Raw genomic sequence first — 22,088 nt, 5'->3', positions numbered from 1 at the left:
TATGTACAACAAACCGAAAGTTGTATAAATAGATAAGTAGGTATAAGCATTTGTTGATATGTAGACTATTTCATTTTTCTGTATTGATAATCAATTCATATATTATATAACAAGGGGTAGGACTAGATAAGTTTTTTTACTTCTTCCTACTCCTTTGAACATATAATTGGTGATGATGACTATTTTTGTCCTTTCTTATATCTTGCTTGCCTTCATTTCTTGCCAATTCGTTGCTGTATTGTATATTTAATATGTTCAATAAACAATAAACAAACAAACTTATGCCCAATAAATATTATGTTAATGTTACATTACCATATACTCACTGTACTGTATTTTCCCACTCGTGACTCAGTGTGATGATGACTATTGTGACTATATGACCGGTTACAAGTGGCCGAAATGAGTTTTCTCCGCAGGGTGTCCGGGCTCTCCCTTAGAGATAAGGTGAGAAGCTCGGTCATCCGGGAGGGGCTCAGAGTCGAGCCGCTTCTCCTCCACATCGAGAGGAGCCAGATGAGGTGGCTTGGGCGTCTGATTCGGATGCCTCCTGAGCGCCTCCCTGGTGAGGTGTTCCGGGCATGTCCCACCGGGAGGAGACCCCGAGGAAGACCCAGGACACGCTGGAGAGACTATGTCACCCAGCTGGCCTGGGAACGTCTCGGGATCCCCCGGGGAGAGCTGGAAGAAGTAGCTAGGGAGAGGGAAGTCTGGGCTTCCCTGCTAAAGCTGTTGCCCCCGCGACCCGGCCCCGGATAAGCGGTAGATGATGGATGGATGGATGGATGGACTCGGTGTTGAAACTGACTTCAATGTGCAATACAGTATCATGCATACATCCAACAATGCATTAAAATGCGCTGAACTAACATATGTAATTCTATCATATTCAAGGACAAGAGGGGGATATTCCATCAGTTTCCCACATTTTATTCATGCGCATTCAATGTAGATGACAAAATTGAGTTCTTTCTTTTTCACTGTGTAACATTAATGGGACTGTATTTATACTTTTATTTATATAGGCAAAACCTTAACTCTGTCTCCTTTTCTTCCTTGAATTAGATGACAGTTTCCTTTCATCTATCTATCTATCTATCTGACTGCTCAACCCGTATTGTTTTGTGTTTTTTGTTATTGTAAAGTGTCCTTGGGTGTCTCTAAAGGCGCTTATAAATAAAATGTATTATTATCTATCTATCTATCTATCTATCTATCTATCTATCTATCTATCTATCTATCTATCTATCTATCTATCTATCTATCTATCTATCTATCTATCTATCTATCTATCTATCTATCTATCTATCTATCTATCCCTAACATAGCAGAAATAAAAGACAAAAAAAAGACAATTTAGGTACCTTTCAAATTTGAGCTTATTTTCTCAAAGCTACACTAAAAGTGCAGTTACTTTGGGCACAGTGCCCTCTAGTGGTTCATCAACTGCCTCCCTCTGGGTTATGAACAAACTGGCAACTGGCTGCTTGCTGCACAGTGGACCCCCCCCCCCCCCCCCCCCATCTTCCTTATGTAATTCGTTACCTTTGGGAAAGAGTGCAGGTGAAACGGCTCCAGGGGTTTGCGTGGAAAATCCTGACTGCGATGTAGTTGCGGAGCAGCAGCTGAGGGCGAGTCGCTCACGCTCGATTTGTCTGACTGGCTGTCGACGCCGTTATTTTCCTTCCTGTTTGTCTTGTCAACCTTGACGCCACCAGTGAAGACATAATAGACAAAGCTCAAGAAATCCAGCACAAAATCAAAAGGTGTACTGTATGTATTTTTGGACTTTTTGTGCAGACCAAGGGTGTATTTTTAAGAGTTTAACAAAACATAGCGGTCTGTCTTCTTCAAATATTTAACGAGGACCAAAAAATAAATTTAAAAAATTGAAGACAGAGTTGACTTTTGGTATTTTTACCCCAAACTAAAACAGATGTGTCATTCATCTTTGGCAATGAGCCATATATTTTCAGACCATATATATACTTTAAATAACACCATACTGAACACTTATGAGGAATATTTTCACGTGCACCCAATTCGTTTTAAATAAACAACACCGAGTCCTACAACACACAGTCTGCAAGATCCATTTTTCTACTTCTACCTACTCCCCTTGAACATGTAAACTGTGGTGAACCAAGACATCTATAGTTGATGTTTTCTCTTCTTTCAGTTTTAATTTTCACAGTAAAGCTTTAACTGTTTATAAGTTCAATCAATCAATCAGCTCGTGTAGAAATTCCAAGAAAAAGTAGCGGTTAGTTGAATGTTTCACCTTTCTGAACTTGCGAATTGAAGCATACTCAGCTGCAGTAGGTTCTTGGCTTGCCAGAGAGTTGACTGAGGACAGGGGGGACCTGTCGACCCCGCTCACCCCATTATTTTTCCCTGCCATTGTTTCGTTAATGGTGCCATTCCCTCTGCCACCCTGTAAAAAATAAATAAATAAATAACACAAATACAAGTGCATACAGTGAATCCATGTTAATTGCTGAGGATATGTTCCAGGAAAAGATGCAATATGTTAAAATCATTTCAAAAACCATCATTTCAAGCCGTAAATGCAATTAAACAGCAGTGCGATGTCATAGATTTACCAGCACGATACTTCTACTGCTCTTACTACTATAGATGACTCAGTAAGATGCTGTAATATGAGTAATTTTTTTCTGAGAGGATAGAGAATATATGACTGTGAGTATTGCTATATTATCTGTCTACATGTTTTGCCTCACTCTTTCTGTTTGAATATTTGTTGCTTCAGCTAACCATTAGCATGTGAATAGCATAAAATCTAAATGGATTTTGTCAACGAACTCGCTCTGACTAGAGTCAGTTAACTAATTTCAACATCATCTCCCTGCAAAGGTCGATGAAGGTGCATCACAAAATAAAGGAGACATACAAAGGGGTGCTTCTGCCTTAATTGCTGACAGTTTTTGCAGACATGGAGCTGTGTGTATGTACATACATTTCCATTGCCATTGCGGGCTCCGTTGGCCTGAGCAGGTGGGCTTTGTGCGACCCTGACTGAAGTTGGAGTGTTCGTTGATGTTGGTGGTGGCGCCACAGGCGCTTTGGGGCCAGCATCCCCTTCCCGGACACTGACGCTTTCGTACAGGCCGTCGTCCAAGCCGTGCGTTGGCGTCGGATTATTTCGCAGGCCCACCTCAGTGTAAGTGGGGTCTCTGGCCTCCCCTCCTCCCCTGTCTCCTCTGACGTCTCCTTCTCCCCCTTGGCCGGGTCCCAGTGGGCTGGTGGGGATCTGCGGAAGCTGACGCCCCTGGGAAGGCCTCAGGTCCGTCTGGGAGCGCCGACTGTGGAGGAGCAGGAGGTCCATGCTAGCCGGGCGGCTCTTACTAACTGCTGATGAACAAGAGAGCGCAGGGAGGAGAAAAGGCGGTAACTTATCAACAAGTCACCCACTGCACGGTGGATTGTCACTTTGATTGAAAATCACTTACAGCTTCCGTTGCAGGGAAAGCGGTTGATCTCATGCAGCCTGGTGTCTGATTTGCTCATGGAATTCAGTTTGGGATGTCGAAGGGTACCCTGCTGTCAAACACAATATGAGCGCTTTCATTCAAAGCTATTTATGTTTAGGTACATGTCATACAGGAAAGAAGGAGAAGTAAACATATGCCTGACCATATTTACAGATGTGCCTTTCTCGCCAGCTGTAGGATGTTTGCTCTTGCTTTTTCTGACAAAGATCAAAGTAAGGAATGTCAAAGGCAGCCGCTGGACAGAGTTCACATACAGTGCAGCAAATACAGTAGAAAACATCAAAATCCGGTCCGGTGGTAGCGCGTTGACCTCACAGTGCAAGGGTTGTAGGTTCGATCCCGGCTCCGGCCTTCCTGTGTGGGGTTTGCATGTTCTCCCCGTGCCTGCGTGGGTTTTCTCCGGTACTCCGGTTTCCTCCCACATTCCAAAAACATGCATGGCAGGCTGATTGAACACTCTAAATCAGTGGTTCTTAACCTGGGTTCAATCGAACCCCGGGGGTTCGGTGAGTCGGTCTCAGGGGTTCGACGGAGCCTCTGCCATGGAGGGTCAGACACACGCGACTCAACATGTCAATTAGTTATGACACGCCCCCTTGGTCATCACTGGCTGCAGATGATCACATTACATTGCTTGTCAAATCAGTGCTGTGGGAAATTGAGTTCACTTAGTAGTCAACGTGTGACTGTCTTGATAGTCCCTCGTACAATAAAAAAAAAGTATACTTATCTCTTGAAATTTTATTGACTTTCTTCTGTTTTTAATAAATGTGTTTCTTTTAACATCTTGAATTAGTAATATATACTGTATATATACTGTATATACTGTATAACACTAATATAATATAAATAAAAATTTAAAAAAATATATATATTTTTGTGAATGTGCATATTAACTGGTTGGGTTCGGTACCTCTAAAAAGGTTAAGAACCACTGCTCTAAATTGTCCCGAGGTGTGAGCGTGAGCGCGGATGGTTGTTCGTCTCTGTGCCCCCTCTGATTGGCTGGCAATCGGTTCAGGGTGCCCCCCGCCTACTGCCCGAGGACAGGTGGGATAGGCTCCAGCACCCCCCTCGACCTTTGTGAGGATAAAGCGGATCAGAAAATGGATGGATAATTTGTCTCAAAACAGTCCAGAAAAGTCCCGAACCTATAACATGATAACTTTCCAGTCAGCAGCAGCAAAGTCCTTGGTTGATAAGAGCAGTGGGCAAAGCAACAGTTTGCATTCTACAAGAGTGTTATGCTACAGTATAAATCCTATTTGTTTTTTTCTATTATGTCTTTCACAATGCAACCATTTAAAGCCACTATTCATCATGCAGTCGCTTTCATGCTATTCCCTTTCCTTTTGGATTTATTTTCCTATTCTCTAGCATAACAACTTGTTCTAAAAGAGGGTGACAGTCATTGTGAATCTTTGGAGGTGGTAGCTCAAGGCAACTGTTGATATGGAGCGCAGCAAACAAAAAGATGAGGCATGAAAAGAACAAAGCCCATGGCGCAGGTATGGATGTTTAACCCCACCTCCGCATCTCACTTTTTTCACAGGAGAGTGAATCTTGCTGTCTCTGAGCAGTTGTTTTCTCCAACCAAGTATGACATCATGTGGATTATGCCCAATATGACTCCAAGGAGGCTTTTCTGCTACCCGAAACACATTAGAAACCCTGGCCTACATTTACAACTCTGTGAGTCGCCACCTTACTGTGGTGGAGGGGTTTGCCTGTCCTACTAAACCTAGGAGCTAAGTTGTCTGGGGTTTTATGCCTCTGGGACTGTCACCCATGGTAAACAGGTCTCAGGTGAGGGATCAAACAAAGCCACGTCCAAGTCAAGAATGAGATCCTGCCCAGCGTGGAGGAGTTCAAGTATTTTGGGGTCTCGTTCACAAGTGAGTGGAGGATGGAGTGGGAGATCGACAGGCGGATCGGTGCAGCATCTGCAGAGATGCAGACTTTGCATCAGTCCATCAGGGTGAAAAGGGAGTTCAGCTGGAAGATGATGCTCTCCATTTATCGGTCGATCAACGTTCCTATGCTCAACTTTGGTCACGAGTTTGGGTCATGATCGAAAGAATAAGATCCCGGATACAGGCGATCAAAATGAATTTCCTCCGCAGGGTGTCCGGGCTCTCCCTTAGAGATAAGGTGAACAACTCAGTCATCGGGCTCGGAGTCGAGCTCCTGGAGCCAGATGATGTGGCTCGGGCCTCTTAATAGGATGCCACCTGGATGCTTTCCCGGTGAGGTGTTCCGGGCATGTCCCACTGGGAGCAGGCCCGGAGGATGACCCAGGACACATGTACAGACTGTCTCTCCTGGCTCGCTTGGAAACACCTCGTATCGCTCCGGATAAGCTCGACCAAGCGGCGAGAGAAAGGGAAGGCTGGGCTTTCCTACTTAAGCTGCTGCCCCGGCAATCCAGCCTCGGATAAGCGGAAGGGAATGATGATGACGATGAGTTTATTATATGTATTTGTTACATGAAATCAAGGGTTTTTGTAGCATTTCTCTCGGCTATATTGCTTCCAGCAAATGCATGTGCATTTTAAGATTTTTTTTGTCCAGTAAGATTTACGACTCGCTCTGTGTTTCTGTGTAAATGTAATCAGGCCTGGGCCTTCAGAATTGGTAGTGCTGTCGAGAATAGCGATGGGACTGTTTCTTTAACCAATCAGATTCCAAATTCGTCTTCATAAGGTCCTTGATGAGATCAACATTTTTCTGTCCTCTGATTGATAACAGACAACTCTGAATTGCTTGAACTAGATGATGCAGCATGGAGGGTGCAGAAAAAAAAATCTAAGAACGAAAGAGGAAAAAAAGTGGGCAGTGGTAACATTTAAATTCACGAGAATAAGAAGCAGATTAAATTATATGTCGGCGAGTGTATATAGATCTGCTTCAGCTTTTTTTTCAGTCACTTTTTTCATTTCCTCTATTTTTTTCTTCTCTCCTTAATTAAATAATTTATTGTTTGGTGGCTATGAATGGCACTAACCTAACAAGCTGAGTGTCAAAGGGCAGCGCGGTGGATGAGTGGTTGGGTTCAACAATGGCTGTGACTCTTAAGGAAGTGCCACAAAAAAAAAAAATTGATTTGAGCCAAGTGAAATAGACATTTCTGCCTCAGGTTTGGGGTTCAAATCCTTGCTTCTGCATGGAGTCTTCATGTTCTCCTTGCACAGTACTTTCGTGGGTTTTTATTAGGGCCCGCTGATGGCGATTTTTCAGAGAAAAAAAATACTGATTACCAATAAATTGTCGGATTAATTTATAAAGTATATAATGCCTTTATATGTCTCTGTGCATATGAACGGGCATTAATTATACAGAGATTTTTGCTATTGGCGGTCCAGTATAGTCCCTATTACCTGTGAACAGTAGTGGTCAGCTGTAAATATATTGTTAAAATAAATTGGGTCCCAGAATGCAATGCGTGATGCAATGGATTTCATTGATGACATGATAAGGATTTTAATCCTTGTTATCTTTGTGTTTTGTATTACCAGTAGATGAATGTGTGTTATATTAAACACACTTTATTTTGTACTTACAGTATCTTTTGATTTGAGCATTTTATTATTATTATTAGGATTATTTTCAAACAAACCGTGACTTGAGATTATTTGTAAAATCCTGACGGCCGGGTCAATTCCTTCCACAACTTGCAATTCTGACCGACCCTATGCTTGTAAAATTTATTTATATAAATATTAATATAGATTTGCTTTGTTTTTGAAAGATAGATCCACAATCGCCATCCCAAACTAAAATCAGTGCAAATATATTTAATGATACAAGGTTACGGTATAGAATTACTGTATGTGTGATAAATAATGAGACTGGTTTTGCTTGTGTACAACTGTTGGAAATGGTTAGGGTACATAAAGGTAAAAACAATCTACAATCAGCCATTTGGCCAATTAATTTTGGCCGATGTTTCGAGGGCCACAATCGGCCAATTTAATGGGCCGGGGTTCGAGTTGTTATCTCGGTATACAAGCTTCCTCCAACATTCATGTTCGATTCATTGACTCTAAATTTCATATGCGTGAGAAATGTGAGCATGAATGGCTGCTTCTGCCGTTTGATTGGCTGGCGACCAGTCGAGGGTATATTCCGCCTCTGGCCCTTAACCAATTGATGATCAAATCTGGCTTCACCCTTTCAGGGATAGCGATTAATACGGTGGACATCTTATCATGTTATCAGGTTACAGGGTGCATGAAAGGGTGAATGGTGACCCGAAAGAGGATAAGTGATAAAGACGATGGCTGGCTGGAGTGTAGTATCCTGTGAGCGTTCACTCACCTCTGGCAGCCCACGCAGACGAGGACGATGAGGATGGTGACCACAAAGGCCGACGCTGCTGCGATGGCCCCCAAGAGCAGCAGGTTTTTATAGGGAGGGTCCTCGAGATTTGTCCCTTCGCTGTCAGCCATGACACACGATCACTCTTACACCCACTCACTTCCACTCTCAGCTCCAACTCCGCCACACAAACGTTCTGCTCAGGAAAACCTGCAGAGACAGGGGAAGGAAGAAAGACGCAGCAAATGAAAGAAATGAGAGATAAGACAAAATTCGGCAGAGAGCAAGAAATGCTTTGTGGGCTTGGCCTGCCTCCGGCTTTCTGTCACTGTCTCTTTCTGACATTTCATTTGCTATTTTTGACTTTCACAGAGAATAATTAACAGAAAACAGAGCACCGAACGGGGCAGGAAGGATGCGCCCGCTGAAAAAAAGGTTTCACTCATACCTTTTTTTCCCTGTTGTTAAAAAAAGATCAAATGGTGTTGTAACGTTCAATTGAGTCGTCACAGATTCTTCTTGTTAGTTTAACAGTCAAAACTCACTGAGCTCCCCAGAGTCTAGCGTCTCACTGGAGGACAGACCCGAACCACTACTTTTAGATTGAATAAAAGAATTGCTATCAGCGAAATATGACACCATGGTAATTGCAGCCTCAGGTACAAATAGTGCACATGGACAAAAATGTGGCGACCACACCTTTCCACACTCATGTTCATATTTATCAAGAGCAGAAGCACCTACACAGTCAATTGCGGTGGATGAGTAGACCGCAGACTGCTCCCGAATCAACTGTGAGGAGTCACGTCTCATATCCACAATTTGTTTAACTTTTTTTTTGTACGTTGGTCAAACCACACTTCCTATCCCTTCAAGTATGGTGCGCAGCTGATGTGGCGGCCTGGAACTTTAGCTCACTGCTCTGTATTCCCAAACCGGAGGATATTGTGGCGGCTCAAGTTCGATACCTGAGTTGGATGCCACAAATTATACATAGGCACATCCATGGCAATCCGCCCACTATCGACCAAAAAAATGGGCGGTCGTGGGAGGTTAGTTGCTTGAAAGGTAGATCTTGGCTTAAAAATGATTGGACACCTGTGTCCATCCATCCATTATCTGAGCCGCTTATCCTCACCTGGGTCGCGGGCGTGCTGCGCCTATCCCAGCCGTCATCGGGCAGTAGGCGGGGGACACCCTGAACTGGTTGCTAGCCACTTGCAAGGCACACATAGACAACCATCCAAATTCACATCACACCTAGGGACGATTTTGAGTGCTCAAATAACCGATCACACATGTTTTTGAAATGTGAGAGGAAACCGCAGTACCCAAAGAAAATCCACGCAGGCACAGGGAGAACATGCAAATTCGACATCGGAAGGCTGGAGCCCGTACTCAAACATCCAAACTGAGAACTGAGAGGTGGACATGCTAACCAGTCGTCTATTCTGTCGCCCTATATATGTACAGCGCCCCCCCCCCCCACACACACACACAGTGGCTTTTCAAATGGTTTCTTCACAAATGTGTGTCTTACGGATTCACGTGTACATTCCTTTAGGAACACAGACAATTGCATGAGAAATGTGTGAGTCAACAATGTAGAAAATAGACAACAAACTAATGAGTACACAGAAAGAGGTTAAAGCTGTGTGAAAGATTCTTGGCTTTCTGGTTCTTGGAGATAAAATGCCATCTCCACTCCACCCCCTGTGTCCCATTTTCCTGCTTTTTCTTCTCTTCTCGTCTCTCCTCCTCTCTTTCAGTGTGTCTGCCTGACCCTGCAGAAACGTGAGGCGATGCACAGCGAATGAATTCGCAGCACTGAGGCCTCAGACAGCCCTCTATGGATCAGACAGGCAGCAAGGGAAGATGGAGGCAGAGAGTTTGTGAATGGTGGAAAGGGAGGTGATGAGACATGGCAACAAATGAGCGGGATGAAAGGACTGACAGGTGGAAGAAGGCGAGGTCGAACTGAAACACTGAGGCAAGAACCAGGAGGGTTGGAGCTGATGACAGACGAAGATGAAGACAGCTCGGGGAAGACGAGGGAAGCCTGCGAGAATGTGCAAGGAGCGCAGGGAGGGGAAAAAAAGGATGCGGCAACGAGAAGGAGGTCACCAGCAGTCCGTCTCTTCTGCCTTCATTTCGTCAGCGCCCTTTGAAAAATTCAGACGAGAATAGAGTGGAACGCCAGCGAGCAGTATGCGAAGCTCACAAGTGGTGAGACGAGCCTGGAGGAGGAGAGGCGATATCTGCATGACGCCCCTGCAGCACGCTGCCATTTAAGGTGCAACAATTCTCATTCCAGCATCTGTCTTCATTTCACAGTACGATATGAGAAGCCACGGCGGCGCTCATATTCGGGAGAGCAATGACGATGGCACTGACTGTAATAAAGAGGCGAACAGTGACGATGAAGACTGATGGCGATAATGAGGTCAAACTGAGAGCCACAAATGTGTGTTGACGCATAGATGCCAGGGACCGAGAAAGCTTCCTGGGATTTAAGAAGACAATGGAGGCTCATGTTTGTTCGTAAACATTTTATGGTGTAAGGTCAGAGAAATTTGAACAACCGGTCAGTATCACCAGAAAGTGTTTCGGTTGTTCTCATCGCAATCACTCAACCGTCATGAAAATGGAGCACAACAACGAAACTTGAAACGTGATCGAAGTGGCCCAATACTTGCACACATCCCAGTGGAATGGTAAATCTCATGAAATATATTTCCACCATTTTATACCATTTTTAATCAGTAAATGTACTGTATGTGATTTTGCTATTGCGTGGTATTCCACAAATGAATAATCCGGCTGTTTTTGTCCAGACTTTGCCCTTCCCGATTGAGGATGACGAATGCCAGATTAATGTTTGATTTTCCTGTAAGACCAGCCTGTGGTCTGAGGTGTATTAAGAGTGAATCTCTCCCGATCACAATCTTAAACATTAAACGTGCACATACAAAAACAAAAATGAAAATTTAAATGTGTGCGTGCGTGTGTCTGTGTGTGTGTGTGTGTGTGTGTGTGTGTGTGTGTGTGAATGTCAGTACCTTTGATTCCGTGAACTGTGACGCGGAACTGCACTTAACCAATCAAAGAAGCGCCCAGACCAACAAGCAAGGATAGACATAAATAAAAAATAATATGTCCTGTCCATGATTTTTTTTCCATTGATTTTTCTTTTTTTAAGGTTGCATCCATCCATCCATCCATCATCTACCGCTTATCCGGGGCCGGGTCGCGGGGGCAACAGCTTTAGCAGGGAAGCCCAGACTTCCCTCTCCCTAGCTACTTCTTCCAGCTCTCCCCGGGGGATCCCGAGACGTTCCCAGGCCAGCTGGGTGACATAGTCTCTCCAGCGTGTCCTGGGTCTTCCTCGGGGTCTCCTCCCGGTGGGACATGCCCGGAACACCTCACCAGGGAGGCGCTCAGGGGGCAACCGAATCAGACGCCCAAGCCACCTCATCTGGCTCCTCTCGATGTGGAGGAGAAGCGGCTCGACTCTGAGCCCCTCCCGGATGACCGAGCTTCTCACCTTATCTCTAAGGGAGAGCCCGGACACCCTGCGGAGAAAACTCATTTCGGCCGCTTGTAACCGGGATCTCGTTCTTTCGGTCACGACCCATAGCTCGTGACCATAGATGAGGGTTGGAACGTAGATCGACCGGTAAATTGAGAGCTTCGCCCTTTGGCTCAGCTCCTTCTTCACCACGACAGACCGATACAACGTCCGCATCACAGCAGACGCTGCACCGATCCGCCTGTCGATCTCCCGCTCCCTCCTGCCCCCACTCGTGAACAAGACCCCAAGATACTTGAACTCCTCCACTTGGGGCAAGATCTCCTCCCCGACCCGGAGGGGACACTCCACCCTTTTCCGACTGAGGACCATGGTTTCAGATTTGGAGGTGCTGATCTTCATCCCAACCGCTTCACACTCGGCTGCGAAACGCTCCAGTGAGAGTTGGAGAGACCCGTTTGAAGGAGCCAACAGCACCACATCATCTGCAAAAAGCAGGGATGCAATACTGAGGCCCCCAAAACTGACCCCCTCAACGCTTTGGCTGCGCCTTGAAATTCTGTCCATAAAGGTTATGAATAGAATCGGCGACAAAGGGCAGCCTTGGCGGAGTCCTACCCCCACTGGAAACGATTCCGACTTACTGCCGGCAATGCGAACCAAACTCTGACATCGGTGGTATAGTGACCGAACAGCCCGTATCAGGGGGTTCGGTACCCCATACCCACGAAGCACCCCCCACAGAACTCCCCGAGGGACACGGTCAAACGCCTTCTCCAAGTCCACAAAACACATGTAGACTGGTTGGGCGAATTCCCACATACCCTCGAGGACCCTGCTAAGGGTGTAGAGCTGGTCCACTGTTCCACGGCCGGGACGAAAACCACACTGCTCCTCCTCGATCTGAGGCTCGACTTCCTGACGGACCCTCCTCTCCAGCACCCCTGAATAGACCTTACCAGGGAGGCTGAGGAGTGTGATCCCTCTGTAGTTGGAACACACCCTCCGGTCCCCCTTTTTAAAAAGAGGGACTACCACCCCGGTCTGCCAATCCAGAGGCACTCTCCCTGTTGACCACGCGATGTTGCAGAGGCGTGTCAACCAGGACAGCCCCACAACATCCAGAGCCTTGAGGAACTCCGGGCGGATCTCATCCACCCCCGGGGCCTTACCACCGAGGAGCTTTTTAACCACATCGGTGACTTCAACCACAGAGATAGGAGAGCCCATCTCAGAGTCCCCAGGCTCTGCTTCCTCCAAGGAAGGCGTGTTGGTGGAGTTGAGGAGGTCTTCGAAGTACTCTGCCCACCGATTCACAACGTCCCGAGTCGAAGTCAGCAGCGCCCCATCCCCACTGTACACGGTGTTAGTGGTGCACTGCTTCCCCCTCCTGAGACGTCGGATGGTGGACCAGAATTTCCTCGAAGCCGTCCGGAAGTCGGCGTCCATGGCCTCACCGAACTCTTCCCACGCTCGGGTTTTTGCCTCGGCGACCACCGAAGCTGCCTTCCGCTTGGCCAGTCGATACCCGTCAGCTGCCTCTGGGGTCCCACAGGCCATAAAGGCTCGATAGGACTCCTTCTTCAGCTTGACGGCATCCCTTACTGCTGGTGTCCACCAGCGAGTACGGGGGTTGCCGCCACGACAGGCACCAACCACCTTACGGCCACAACTCAGATTGGCCGCCTCAACAATAGAGGCACGGAACATGGTCCACTCGGGCTCAATGTCCCCCGCCTCCCCCGGAACATGGGAAAAGCTCTGTCGGAGGTGGGAGTTGAAACTCCTTCTGACAGGGGATTCCGCCAGACGCTCCCAACAAACCCTCACAATACGTTTGGGTCTGCCAGGACGGACCGGCATCTTCCCCCACCATCGGAGCCTACTCACCACCAGGTGGTGATCAGTTGACAGCTCCGCCCCTCTCTTCACCCGAGTGTCCAGAACATGCGGCCGCAAATCCGATGATACAACTACAAAGTCGATCATCGAACTGCGGCCTAGGGTGTCCTGGTGCCAAGTGCACATATGGACACCCTTATGCTTGAACAAGGTGTTCGTTATGGACAATCCGTGGCGAGCACAGAAGTCCAATAACAAAACACCACTCGAGTTCTGATCGGGGGGGCCGTTCCTCCCAATCACGCCCCTCCAGGTCTCACTGTCATTGCCCACGTGAGCATTGAAGTCCCCCAGCAGAACAAGGGAGTCCCCAGCAGGAGTACTCTCCAGCACACCCTCCAAGGACTCCAAAAAGGGTGGGTATGCTGAGCTGCTGTTTGGTGCATATGCACAAACAACAGTCAGGACCCGTCCGCCCACCCGAAGGCGGAGGGAGGCAACCCTCTTGTCTACCGGTGTGAACCCCAATGTACAGGCACTGAGCCGGGGGGCAATGAGTATGCCCACACCTGCTCTGCGCCTCTCACCTTGAGCAACTCCAGAGTGGAAGAGAGTCCAACCCCTCTCGAGAGAACTGGTACCAGAACCCAGGCTGTGTGTGGAGGCAAGTCCGACTATATCCAGTCGGAAATTCTCTGCCTCACACACCAGCTCGGGCTCCTTCCCTGCCAGAGAGGTGACATTCCATGTCCCAAGAGCTAGCTTCTGCAGCCGAGGATCGGACCGCCAGGGTCCCCGCCTTTGGCTGCCGCCCAGCTCACATTGCACCCGACCCCTTTGGCCCCTCTCATGGGTGGTGAGCCCATGGGAAGGGGGACCCACGTTGCCTCTTCGGGCTGTGCCCGGCCGGGCCCCATGGGTGTAGGCCCGGCCACCAGGCGCTTGCCAACGAGCCCCACCTCCAGGCCTGGCTCCAGAGGGGGGCCCCGGTGACCCGCGTCCGGGCAAGGGAAACCTTGGTCCATATATTTTTGTCATCATAAGGGGTCTTTGAGCCGTGCTTTGTCTGGCCCCTCACCTAGAACCTGTTTGCCATGGGTGACCCTGCCAGGGGCATAAAGCCCCAGACAACTTAGCTCCTAGGATCATTGGGACACACAAACCCCTCCACCACGGTAAGGTGACGACTCACGGAGGGTCTTTTAAGGTTGCAATTTTTCTGTAAAAAAAAAAAACAGCATTCCCTCCTTTTTAAATCATCTTTATGTGTATCCAGGTTTTCTTGGTATCATCAGTCATTTTTACTCTAACACGCTAAACACACACACACACACACACACACACACACACACGCACGCACGCACACACACACACACACACGCACACACACACACACACACACACACACGCACACACACACACACACACACACACACACACACACACACACACACACACACACACACACAGGATTATATCAAGTGTTACATCACACGATTGAAATCCAGAAATGTTTGAACTCTACATGTTGCATGCTGTACTTCTTTTAAAATGGCTCATTAACCGCAAATGTGCTAAATCAACAGAGCCTATCTTACGATACCTACTGTACCTACCTACCTTCTCTCTCTCATATATATATATATATACACACACACACACACACACACATACATATATACATCCATCCATTTTCCAATTCGCTTATCCTCACAAGGGTCGGTGGGGGTGTTGGAGCCTATCCTAGCTGTCTTCGGGCAGGAGGCGGGGAACACCCTGAACTGATTTTTGGTTTGGTTTGTTTATTGAACATAAAACATATACAGTAATAATTTGACAGAAAATAAGGTAAATAAAATAGTAAAAAGGAAAGAGAAATCAGTCATCATTCAACACAGTTATTATGTTCAAGGGAGTAGGAAGAAGTAAAGATCTTATCTAATCCTACCCCGTTTTTACATATATATATATATATTCAGATTTAAGGAGCAAAAGTGAACAAAAAATGTATAGGTTAACCTCAGCCTTCTATGATTTCCTCCATTGATCTACAAATGAACACTGCACACCAGTCGCTGCAGTCGGTACACATTCACAAGCTCATGAGATCCATTTCAAATATACCAGTCACTTTATGAACATAATAATACTTTGTTCTTAAAAGATACAAAACAAGCAATAGAGTTATCATTGAGATGCCCTCAGATGGTGGTGTGGAGGAAAAAAAAAGGTTCAACTATTTTTCTTGTTTTAGTAAAAAAGCTATTTATGTCAAATGTCAAATGCCTTTCTCTCTGTTTATAATGCCACATTATTTTGTGTCGTACATTATTTTCTAAAATTCAGGTATTGTAATAGTGAGGGTATTAAGAGGTGGATTTGGTCACTTAAACCACCATTGAAGGCCTCGGTTCCAAGTACACTACACATCACTCTATAAATCAAACGGGTTGCTCATCACAAGGAGGTCATCCACGGAAGTCATGGGATTCCTCATTGAGGGAGATGAAATATCAACTTGGATTGTGCTGCCCTTTGTGGGGTGCTCGAGTGACATTTTTGCCATCAGGAGCAATGCCTACCTAAAGCCAAGCAAACACACATTTGCTGTTAACTAAGAACTTTCGCCCTTGGAAAGGAAGTTTCGAGCGGATCCCAGAATGACCTTTTACAAAGTGCCACGGCACACAGTGAACATGAAAAAAACAATTTGTCCTCGGTTCCCCATCATTTAGAACAAAACGAAACTGAGCCGAGACTAAGATGAGCTATAAAACCAACATGACGTCATCATCATACGCACATTCTAATGTAGCCTATGCCCATCAAATCCGTGAAGTGCTTCCACCACGATCCCCGGCGTCAACTATTCAGAGCTTGCTCTCAATGTCACCCTTTGCCAAAGCCAGACTTCAAAACATGTCACAAATGTATCCTGATGTTTCGTTAGTGAGCTGAATGAATTCTGGTGTTTCGAGATTTTAATATCATCCACTTGCACTGCCTAGCTGCAGTAAACACTCACTAGAGCACCGAACAAACGCGGTTCAATGTTCTTTTAGCCTGGTGCTGAAAATAGTCCCATACAAATGCTCTACTTTCCCGTGTGTACTTTCCGGAGTGTCAAGTGCTTGCTGCAGAATACGGTGCAGGACATGAATACGCAATGAAAATAATGTCAAAACATAGTCCTTTATTGGATAAAGAAACATACGCCATTTGTTAACCCAAGCGGACAACCAAACGTGACTCTGCTTTCATTACTATGCAGTCGTAGGAGAAGTGGTCATTCCAGTTTTTGCTTTTTTTTTTTTTGCAGTTGTTGATTTTGAATGCCCCTCCTATAGTATTGGAATGTCAAGGTCGATTCCTTTGTTTCTGTTGTGCACCAAAGACTTTTGGGTTTCAGATCAAAAGTTGAATATGAGACAAAGTTTCACAATTGCAGCTTTTAGTGCATGGTATTTACATCTCGATGTGCTCAACGGTTCAAAGCAAGTTGCCTCGTTTAGATCTCAACCAGGCCAAAATCAGCTGTCATTTATTTTTCTGGATATGACATTTCAAATATGACTTAAAATACCAGCTGAGTCTTGTTACCTGCTTTTCCTCGTGATAATTTATTTTTAAAACACAACTTCTTGAATCTTTGGAATGTGCTTCGTGTAAACATGCTACCGACATTGTGCCACGTGGCCGCGCTTCATATATTTGCTAATTCTATGCCAAAAATTCACGCCTGTTACTTCAAGTCCAGTGACTCAAATGAGCAGTTTCAATAACATAAAAAATAAAATTAAAAATCACCATAAAATAAATAACATACCTTTTGAGTGGTTCAATAACAGTTTAGGAGTTGAAAAAGACGGAAATGTTACAAGGAAATGGAACAGATTGTCTGGAATGCTTAAGACACAATATAGATTCGGAATAAAAGGAACACATTCAATGTAAAGTGTGTGTGTGCATCTGTGTATAACTCTTTATGGTTACATGCAAAATGTATAAAAATCTTATGACATTGATTGTGTGGTTTTTTTTTCATTCAGTCTAAGAGTGTAAGTTGTGCTAACTTGTAACCTGTCAGAAAGTATCATGAAATATGAGCGTGACTAAATTATGGATTATACTGTATGTTACATAAGACTGCACTTAAATCATTGTAACGCTATTTCTGTTCATTGAAAGATCTTTGTTTATCCTGCCATTTGCAGGGGGAATCTTTCAAAAAATGTAATCTTAAGGGGACTTCTAACAAAATTCACATAAACAACAGTAAAATCCACCGATTGCAACTCTCAGAAGAGGACATTTGGCAGTGCTGCTGCGGTCGCTGTTGGGCATAAACAATTGTTTGTCTTATCTGTCCCCAACCCCAATTGTGAGCTTCTAAAGTCCTCCAAAGGCTACCTCTTGCGTTTGATCTATTTTTAGAACCTCCCCAAATGTGGACATTTCACTCGTTTGCCTCATCCTACGTCGCAAAGCACAAAGAAGATCCCAAAAGGTTGCTCGATACATTTTTTTTAGTGTGTGTGTGTGTGTGTGTGTGTGTGTGTGTGTGTACGCGTGTGCATTTTCACTGGCAGGAAGTGCGGAACGTACTAATAACATCAATTACGCGTGAAGATGGATGACACTGATGAGAAAACCAGTCCGTGATGCAGAATTAGGGTTGGGTGGGTATAGTTGCGGGTGAACGGGATGTGTTGGTCGTGATAATACAAATGGCAGAATGAAATTGAATGCACTTTGTTGTATAGTTCTTTATTTGAGTGCAAAGGGGACAGTTCCGTTGAGGAATTTTGCGAGCCTCCGCTACGGTACAGTGCTGATCCTCATGACATAAGCAAGCCAAGACCCCATTTTCCATTTTCCTCTCACTTGACTCGGCTTAATTAACCAGAATGAGTCACAAGCAACACTCAGGAATTACGAATAATTCTTATGGGATTGGGGAGCTCTCTTTCTCCTTCTCCGTGTTTATGGTACATTTCCGCATTAGCTTCCCTCTCATTACTTTCATGACGGCGTCGCTACAAGCTTATTTTCAACCCCTGTGTTTGGGTGTACAGTGAGGAATACACAATTATTGACATGAGATTCTGTATGCACAATGCGGTTTAAAAAAGCAACAGTCTGAATGAAAGCTTCACGACGAACATAAACGGTCACGGCACTAAAGCCGCAAGAAATAAGAAAACGGGTAACAACCAAAAACATCTGGTTTGGGCTCCAGACGCGTCAGGCAAACTCCCAACATTAAGTGTAATACAGAGGAGGAATCCGACGGATACATCAAACCCCAGCCCTCCGCCTTTGCTTTGGATGCATTATTCATCTGTGTGCCAATTTGGAGGAACCCTCCCCAATCCCTCAGCTAGCGCCGAAAAGAGGAGAAACAAAGTGAAGAGAAAAAGTCACGGCAAGAAAAAGACAAGTCAAAAGGAAAACGGGGGTGGGGGGGGGGGGTAGGAGAGGAGAACACGAGAGACACCAGAACAAAAGAACGAGCGAGACAGAGGCAGGAGAAGCACAAACGGCTCAATCTCTTAGCTGCAAATTAGAGAAACATTCAAACAGGGTTTTACATGATCCACAGAGAGCCCTCCCTGGTTCGTGTTTTAACACCACCACCACCACCACAAGGCTGACTTGTTTTCACGGCGCTGAATCATCTTGATTTTCTTGTAAAACTCTTCAAACTGGCGGAACAAAGCCCAAAAGGTTCCAATCACCTGCCTGGCTATGAATTTTGTGCAGCACGATCATTTTGATCAGCATTATAATCACAATTAATAATCACAGTTATTCATCGAGGGGCTTACTGTTCCGTGTGCTGAAGTGAAAAGGCTGCGCACTGTTTTGGTGTCGCAGATTCTCCCATCGAATTTAGTTTGTCACTTGCGCACATTCATGGAGGTTTGCACTCTGGGTGGAGCGACACGTGAATGGGGACGTTGCATGCCAAATTTGGCGGTGTGGAGGTACTTTCCCAGAGATAAAACAATATTCTGGGAGCCTTGAAAGATCAGTCAGAATGCTATAAATTAGCTGGCTTTTTTTTTTTAATGGCTGGCATTGAATGTGTTAACACAGATGTTTTCTTTGCACTACTTTTCAACAAACAATAGCTAAACAGTTTGGGGTGCAAATTTATATTTGATAAAAGAATACATTGATGGGCGGCCCGGTGGTCTAGTGGTTAGCACGTCGACCTCACAGTGCAGAGGTACCGGGTTCAATTCCAGCACCGGCCTCCCTGTGTGGAGTTTGCATGTTCTCCCCGGGCTTGCGTGGCTTTTCTACGGGTACTACGGTTTCCTCCCACATTCCAAAAACACGCATGGCAGGCTGATTGAACACTCTAAATTGTCCCTAGGTGTGAGTGTGAGCGCGGATGGTTTTTTGTTTGTGTGTGCCCTGCGATTGGCTGGCAACCGGTTCAGGGTGTCCCCCGCCTACTGCTCGAAGACGGCCGAGATAGGCTCCAGCACCCCCCTCGACCCTTGTGAGGATTAAATGGATCAGAAAATGGATGGATGGATGAATACATGATGAATAATCCAAATAAAACAAGACTTTAAAATTTCCAGCTCCTACCACACACATATTCGCACAATTTGCATTTTTTGGAAACACCATTTCTGCTGGCTTTCATGCTCTGCCCCACAACCCCTCATCATCACTTTGTTTTCCCATTGACCCAACACTCACACACACACACACACACACACACACACACACACACACACACACACACACACACACACACACACACACACACACACACACACACTTCCTGCCAGCCTTGCCCATATTGGGAACTAAAGCCAGGTTTGTTACCGATTATGGCAGCAGCCTTTCAAATGACAGCCCTGAATATACTAAATGGTGTGCACTTGTGTGATCGTGTGTGTTGGGGGGGGGGGGGGGGTGTTAGCGCGCGCGTGTGTGTGTGTGTGTGTGGGCTGGATGAGTAGGATTGCCATTTAATCTGCCTCCGTCTCCCTCCTGTAACACGGCTCTCGTCATTTCGAGCCAACAGCTGGATGTGTTTGCATCACATCCAATCTGATTGCTCCCACCTCACATCCCGCCGATGCTGCTGCCGCCGCCGCTGTTGCGGCACATTAACAGGCCGTTCAGTGCTTCACCAGTCTTAAGATACAATTACATTCTGCAGTGTTACCTTGAGATATGAATGACAGGCAGAAGTTTTTTGAAAAACATTCAACTAAAATTTTTTTGCTCTGTCTTGCAAGCTGACTTGAGATACAAGCGCGGTATGACGGCAGTGAACTCATCTCAATTCATTTCACTCGACCAGGGGTCGGGAACCTATGGCTCGCGAGCCATATGTGGCTCTTTTGATGATTGCATCTGGCTCGCAGATAAAACAAAATATTCTCGCTTGTTTCATCCATCCATTGATTTTTCACTGCTTGTGTCCTATTCAGGGCTGCAGTTGCAGGAACAATTTTAATTGGATGATACTGGCCTACGTAGGCCGTTGCTGTGGAAACAACGCCCCCTTTTGAATCAGCCCGCTCGGTCATTAGCTCAAAGCTAATCCGAAACGAATAAGATGGCGAAAAGAAAAAAAGATGACGAGTATGATAGACTTCAGGACGAATGGACCGAAGGATTCGCCTTTGTGGGGAGAACAGGTTCTGCGGTGTGTCTGATTTTCAATGGCAAAATACCATCGATGAAACGGTCGAATGTATAGCGGCACTTTGACACGCGCCATGCTACGTTCGCATCAAAATATATATTTTGCTTTTATGGCTCTCTTAGTCAAAAAGGTTCCCGACCCCTGCACTAGAAGCAGCACTTTTGTCAAATATCGATCTATTCTTCAAAAGAGCCTTGAAACTGTTTCATAGACACTCTCAGTTTAAGTTTACGGTCAAATTAAACCAATCCTGGGGGAGTGCACATGTGACGCCCGAGAACACGTTTTTCTTTTTTGCCATTCTAGAATAAAGTGTAATTGCACATCCACTACAGTCGGTGTGAGTGTCCCTGTCACTGTGAGAGTGTACTCAAGTTGCTGTTTTTTTAAACCGACCTTACTCACACTCACACACACACACACACACACACACACACACACACACACACACACACACACACACACACACACACACACACACACACACACACACACACACACACACAACAAACCACAGAGCAAAAGATATCAAGTGCAGTGAACAAACACCAATGGAAAAATATTTAATCAGGATGAAAAGAAAGGCAGAGAGAGAGAGAGAGAGAGAGAGAGAGACTAAAAAATAATGCTCATAAAGTTTTTCTTGAGCTATATTTCTTTCCTTTTGTTGATTTTTTTTTATGTTACTAAGGACACAGTGTTATGCAGACGTCTACTTATTTGTTTTATCGACCATGTCAAAGTGTCCTTGAATGCCCAGTTGCTCCTGATGGTGCATCATCAGTACAGTAGGTACATGTGGATACAGCGTGAAAAGCGCTCTGAGTGCCTAAGGTGCAAACAATGCAAAACACAATTGACATGTGAATTGTTGGCATCAATAATCACAGCTGCAGAAGCATCAGATACAGTGGAGCAAAACATAAGGGGTGTTCACACAGCAAGATTTGGTCCGGTGCTACGCCGGGGCTGCCCCAGTAGAGCGTTCACACGTGCAAATTAGCTCCGGCGTAGCCCCGGAAAAAGGCTTACACCGGACCAAATTTGATCCACCTCACGGAGGTGGTTTAAAAATTTGCTCCGGAGCAAATGCTCGTTTGCGAAGCAGCACCGATGTAAATTTGCACGTGTGAACGCAACTGGGTTAAATTTGCTCCAGAGCAAATGCTTGTGAAGAGTTTACGTACGGCGAAAATGCATTGCTTTCGTG

The 22,088-nt window shown here is 45.7% G+C and overlaps 1 protein-coding gene across 9 annotated transcripts in view; it reads right to left on the bottom strand.

Moving 5' to 3' along the window:
- LOC147211257 (uncharacterized) overlaps positions 1 to 22,088 on the bottom strand; it is a 54,134-nt gene that overhangs the window by 12,192 nt on the left and 19,854 nt on the right. For 2 of the 9 annotated variants that reach the window (XM_086124529.1, XM_086124539.1), the window contains exons 2-7: positions 7,830 to 8,039; positions 3,655 to 3,709; positions 3,471 to 3,561; positions 2,978 to 3,372; positions 2,282 to 2,434; positions 1,546 to 1,704 (exon numbers count right to left, since the gene is read on the bottom strand). In XM_086124529.1, coding sequence (XP_085980655.1) covers positions 1,546 to 1,704; positions 2,282 to 2,434; positions 2,978 to 3,372; positions 3,471 to 3,561; positions 3,655 to 3,709; positions 7,830 to 7,960 — 984 coding nt within the window. In that variant the 5' untranslated portion in view covers positions 7,961 to 8,039. The other 7 variants (XM_086124547.1, XM_086124554.1, XM_086124564.1 and 4 more) reach the window with 7 other exon arrangements.

The sequence above is a fragment of the Hippocampus guttulatus genome, chromosome 1, assembly GCF_054856545.1.
Source record: "Hippocampus guttulatus isolate MCC_2025c chromosome 1, RoL_Hgut_1.0, whole genome shotgun sequence".
Taxonomy (NCBI): domain Eukaryota; kingdom Metazoa; phylum Chordata; class Actinopteri; order Syngnathiformes; family Syngnathidae; genus Hippocampus; species Hippocampus guttulatus.
Note: the sequence above shows the minus strand (reverse complement) of the source record. Positions and strands in the feature narration are given on the sequence as shown.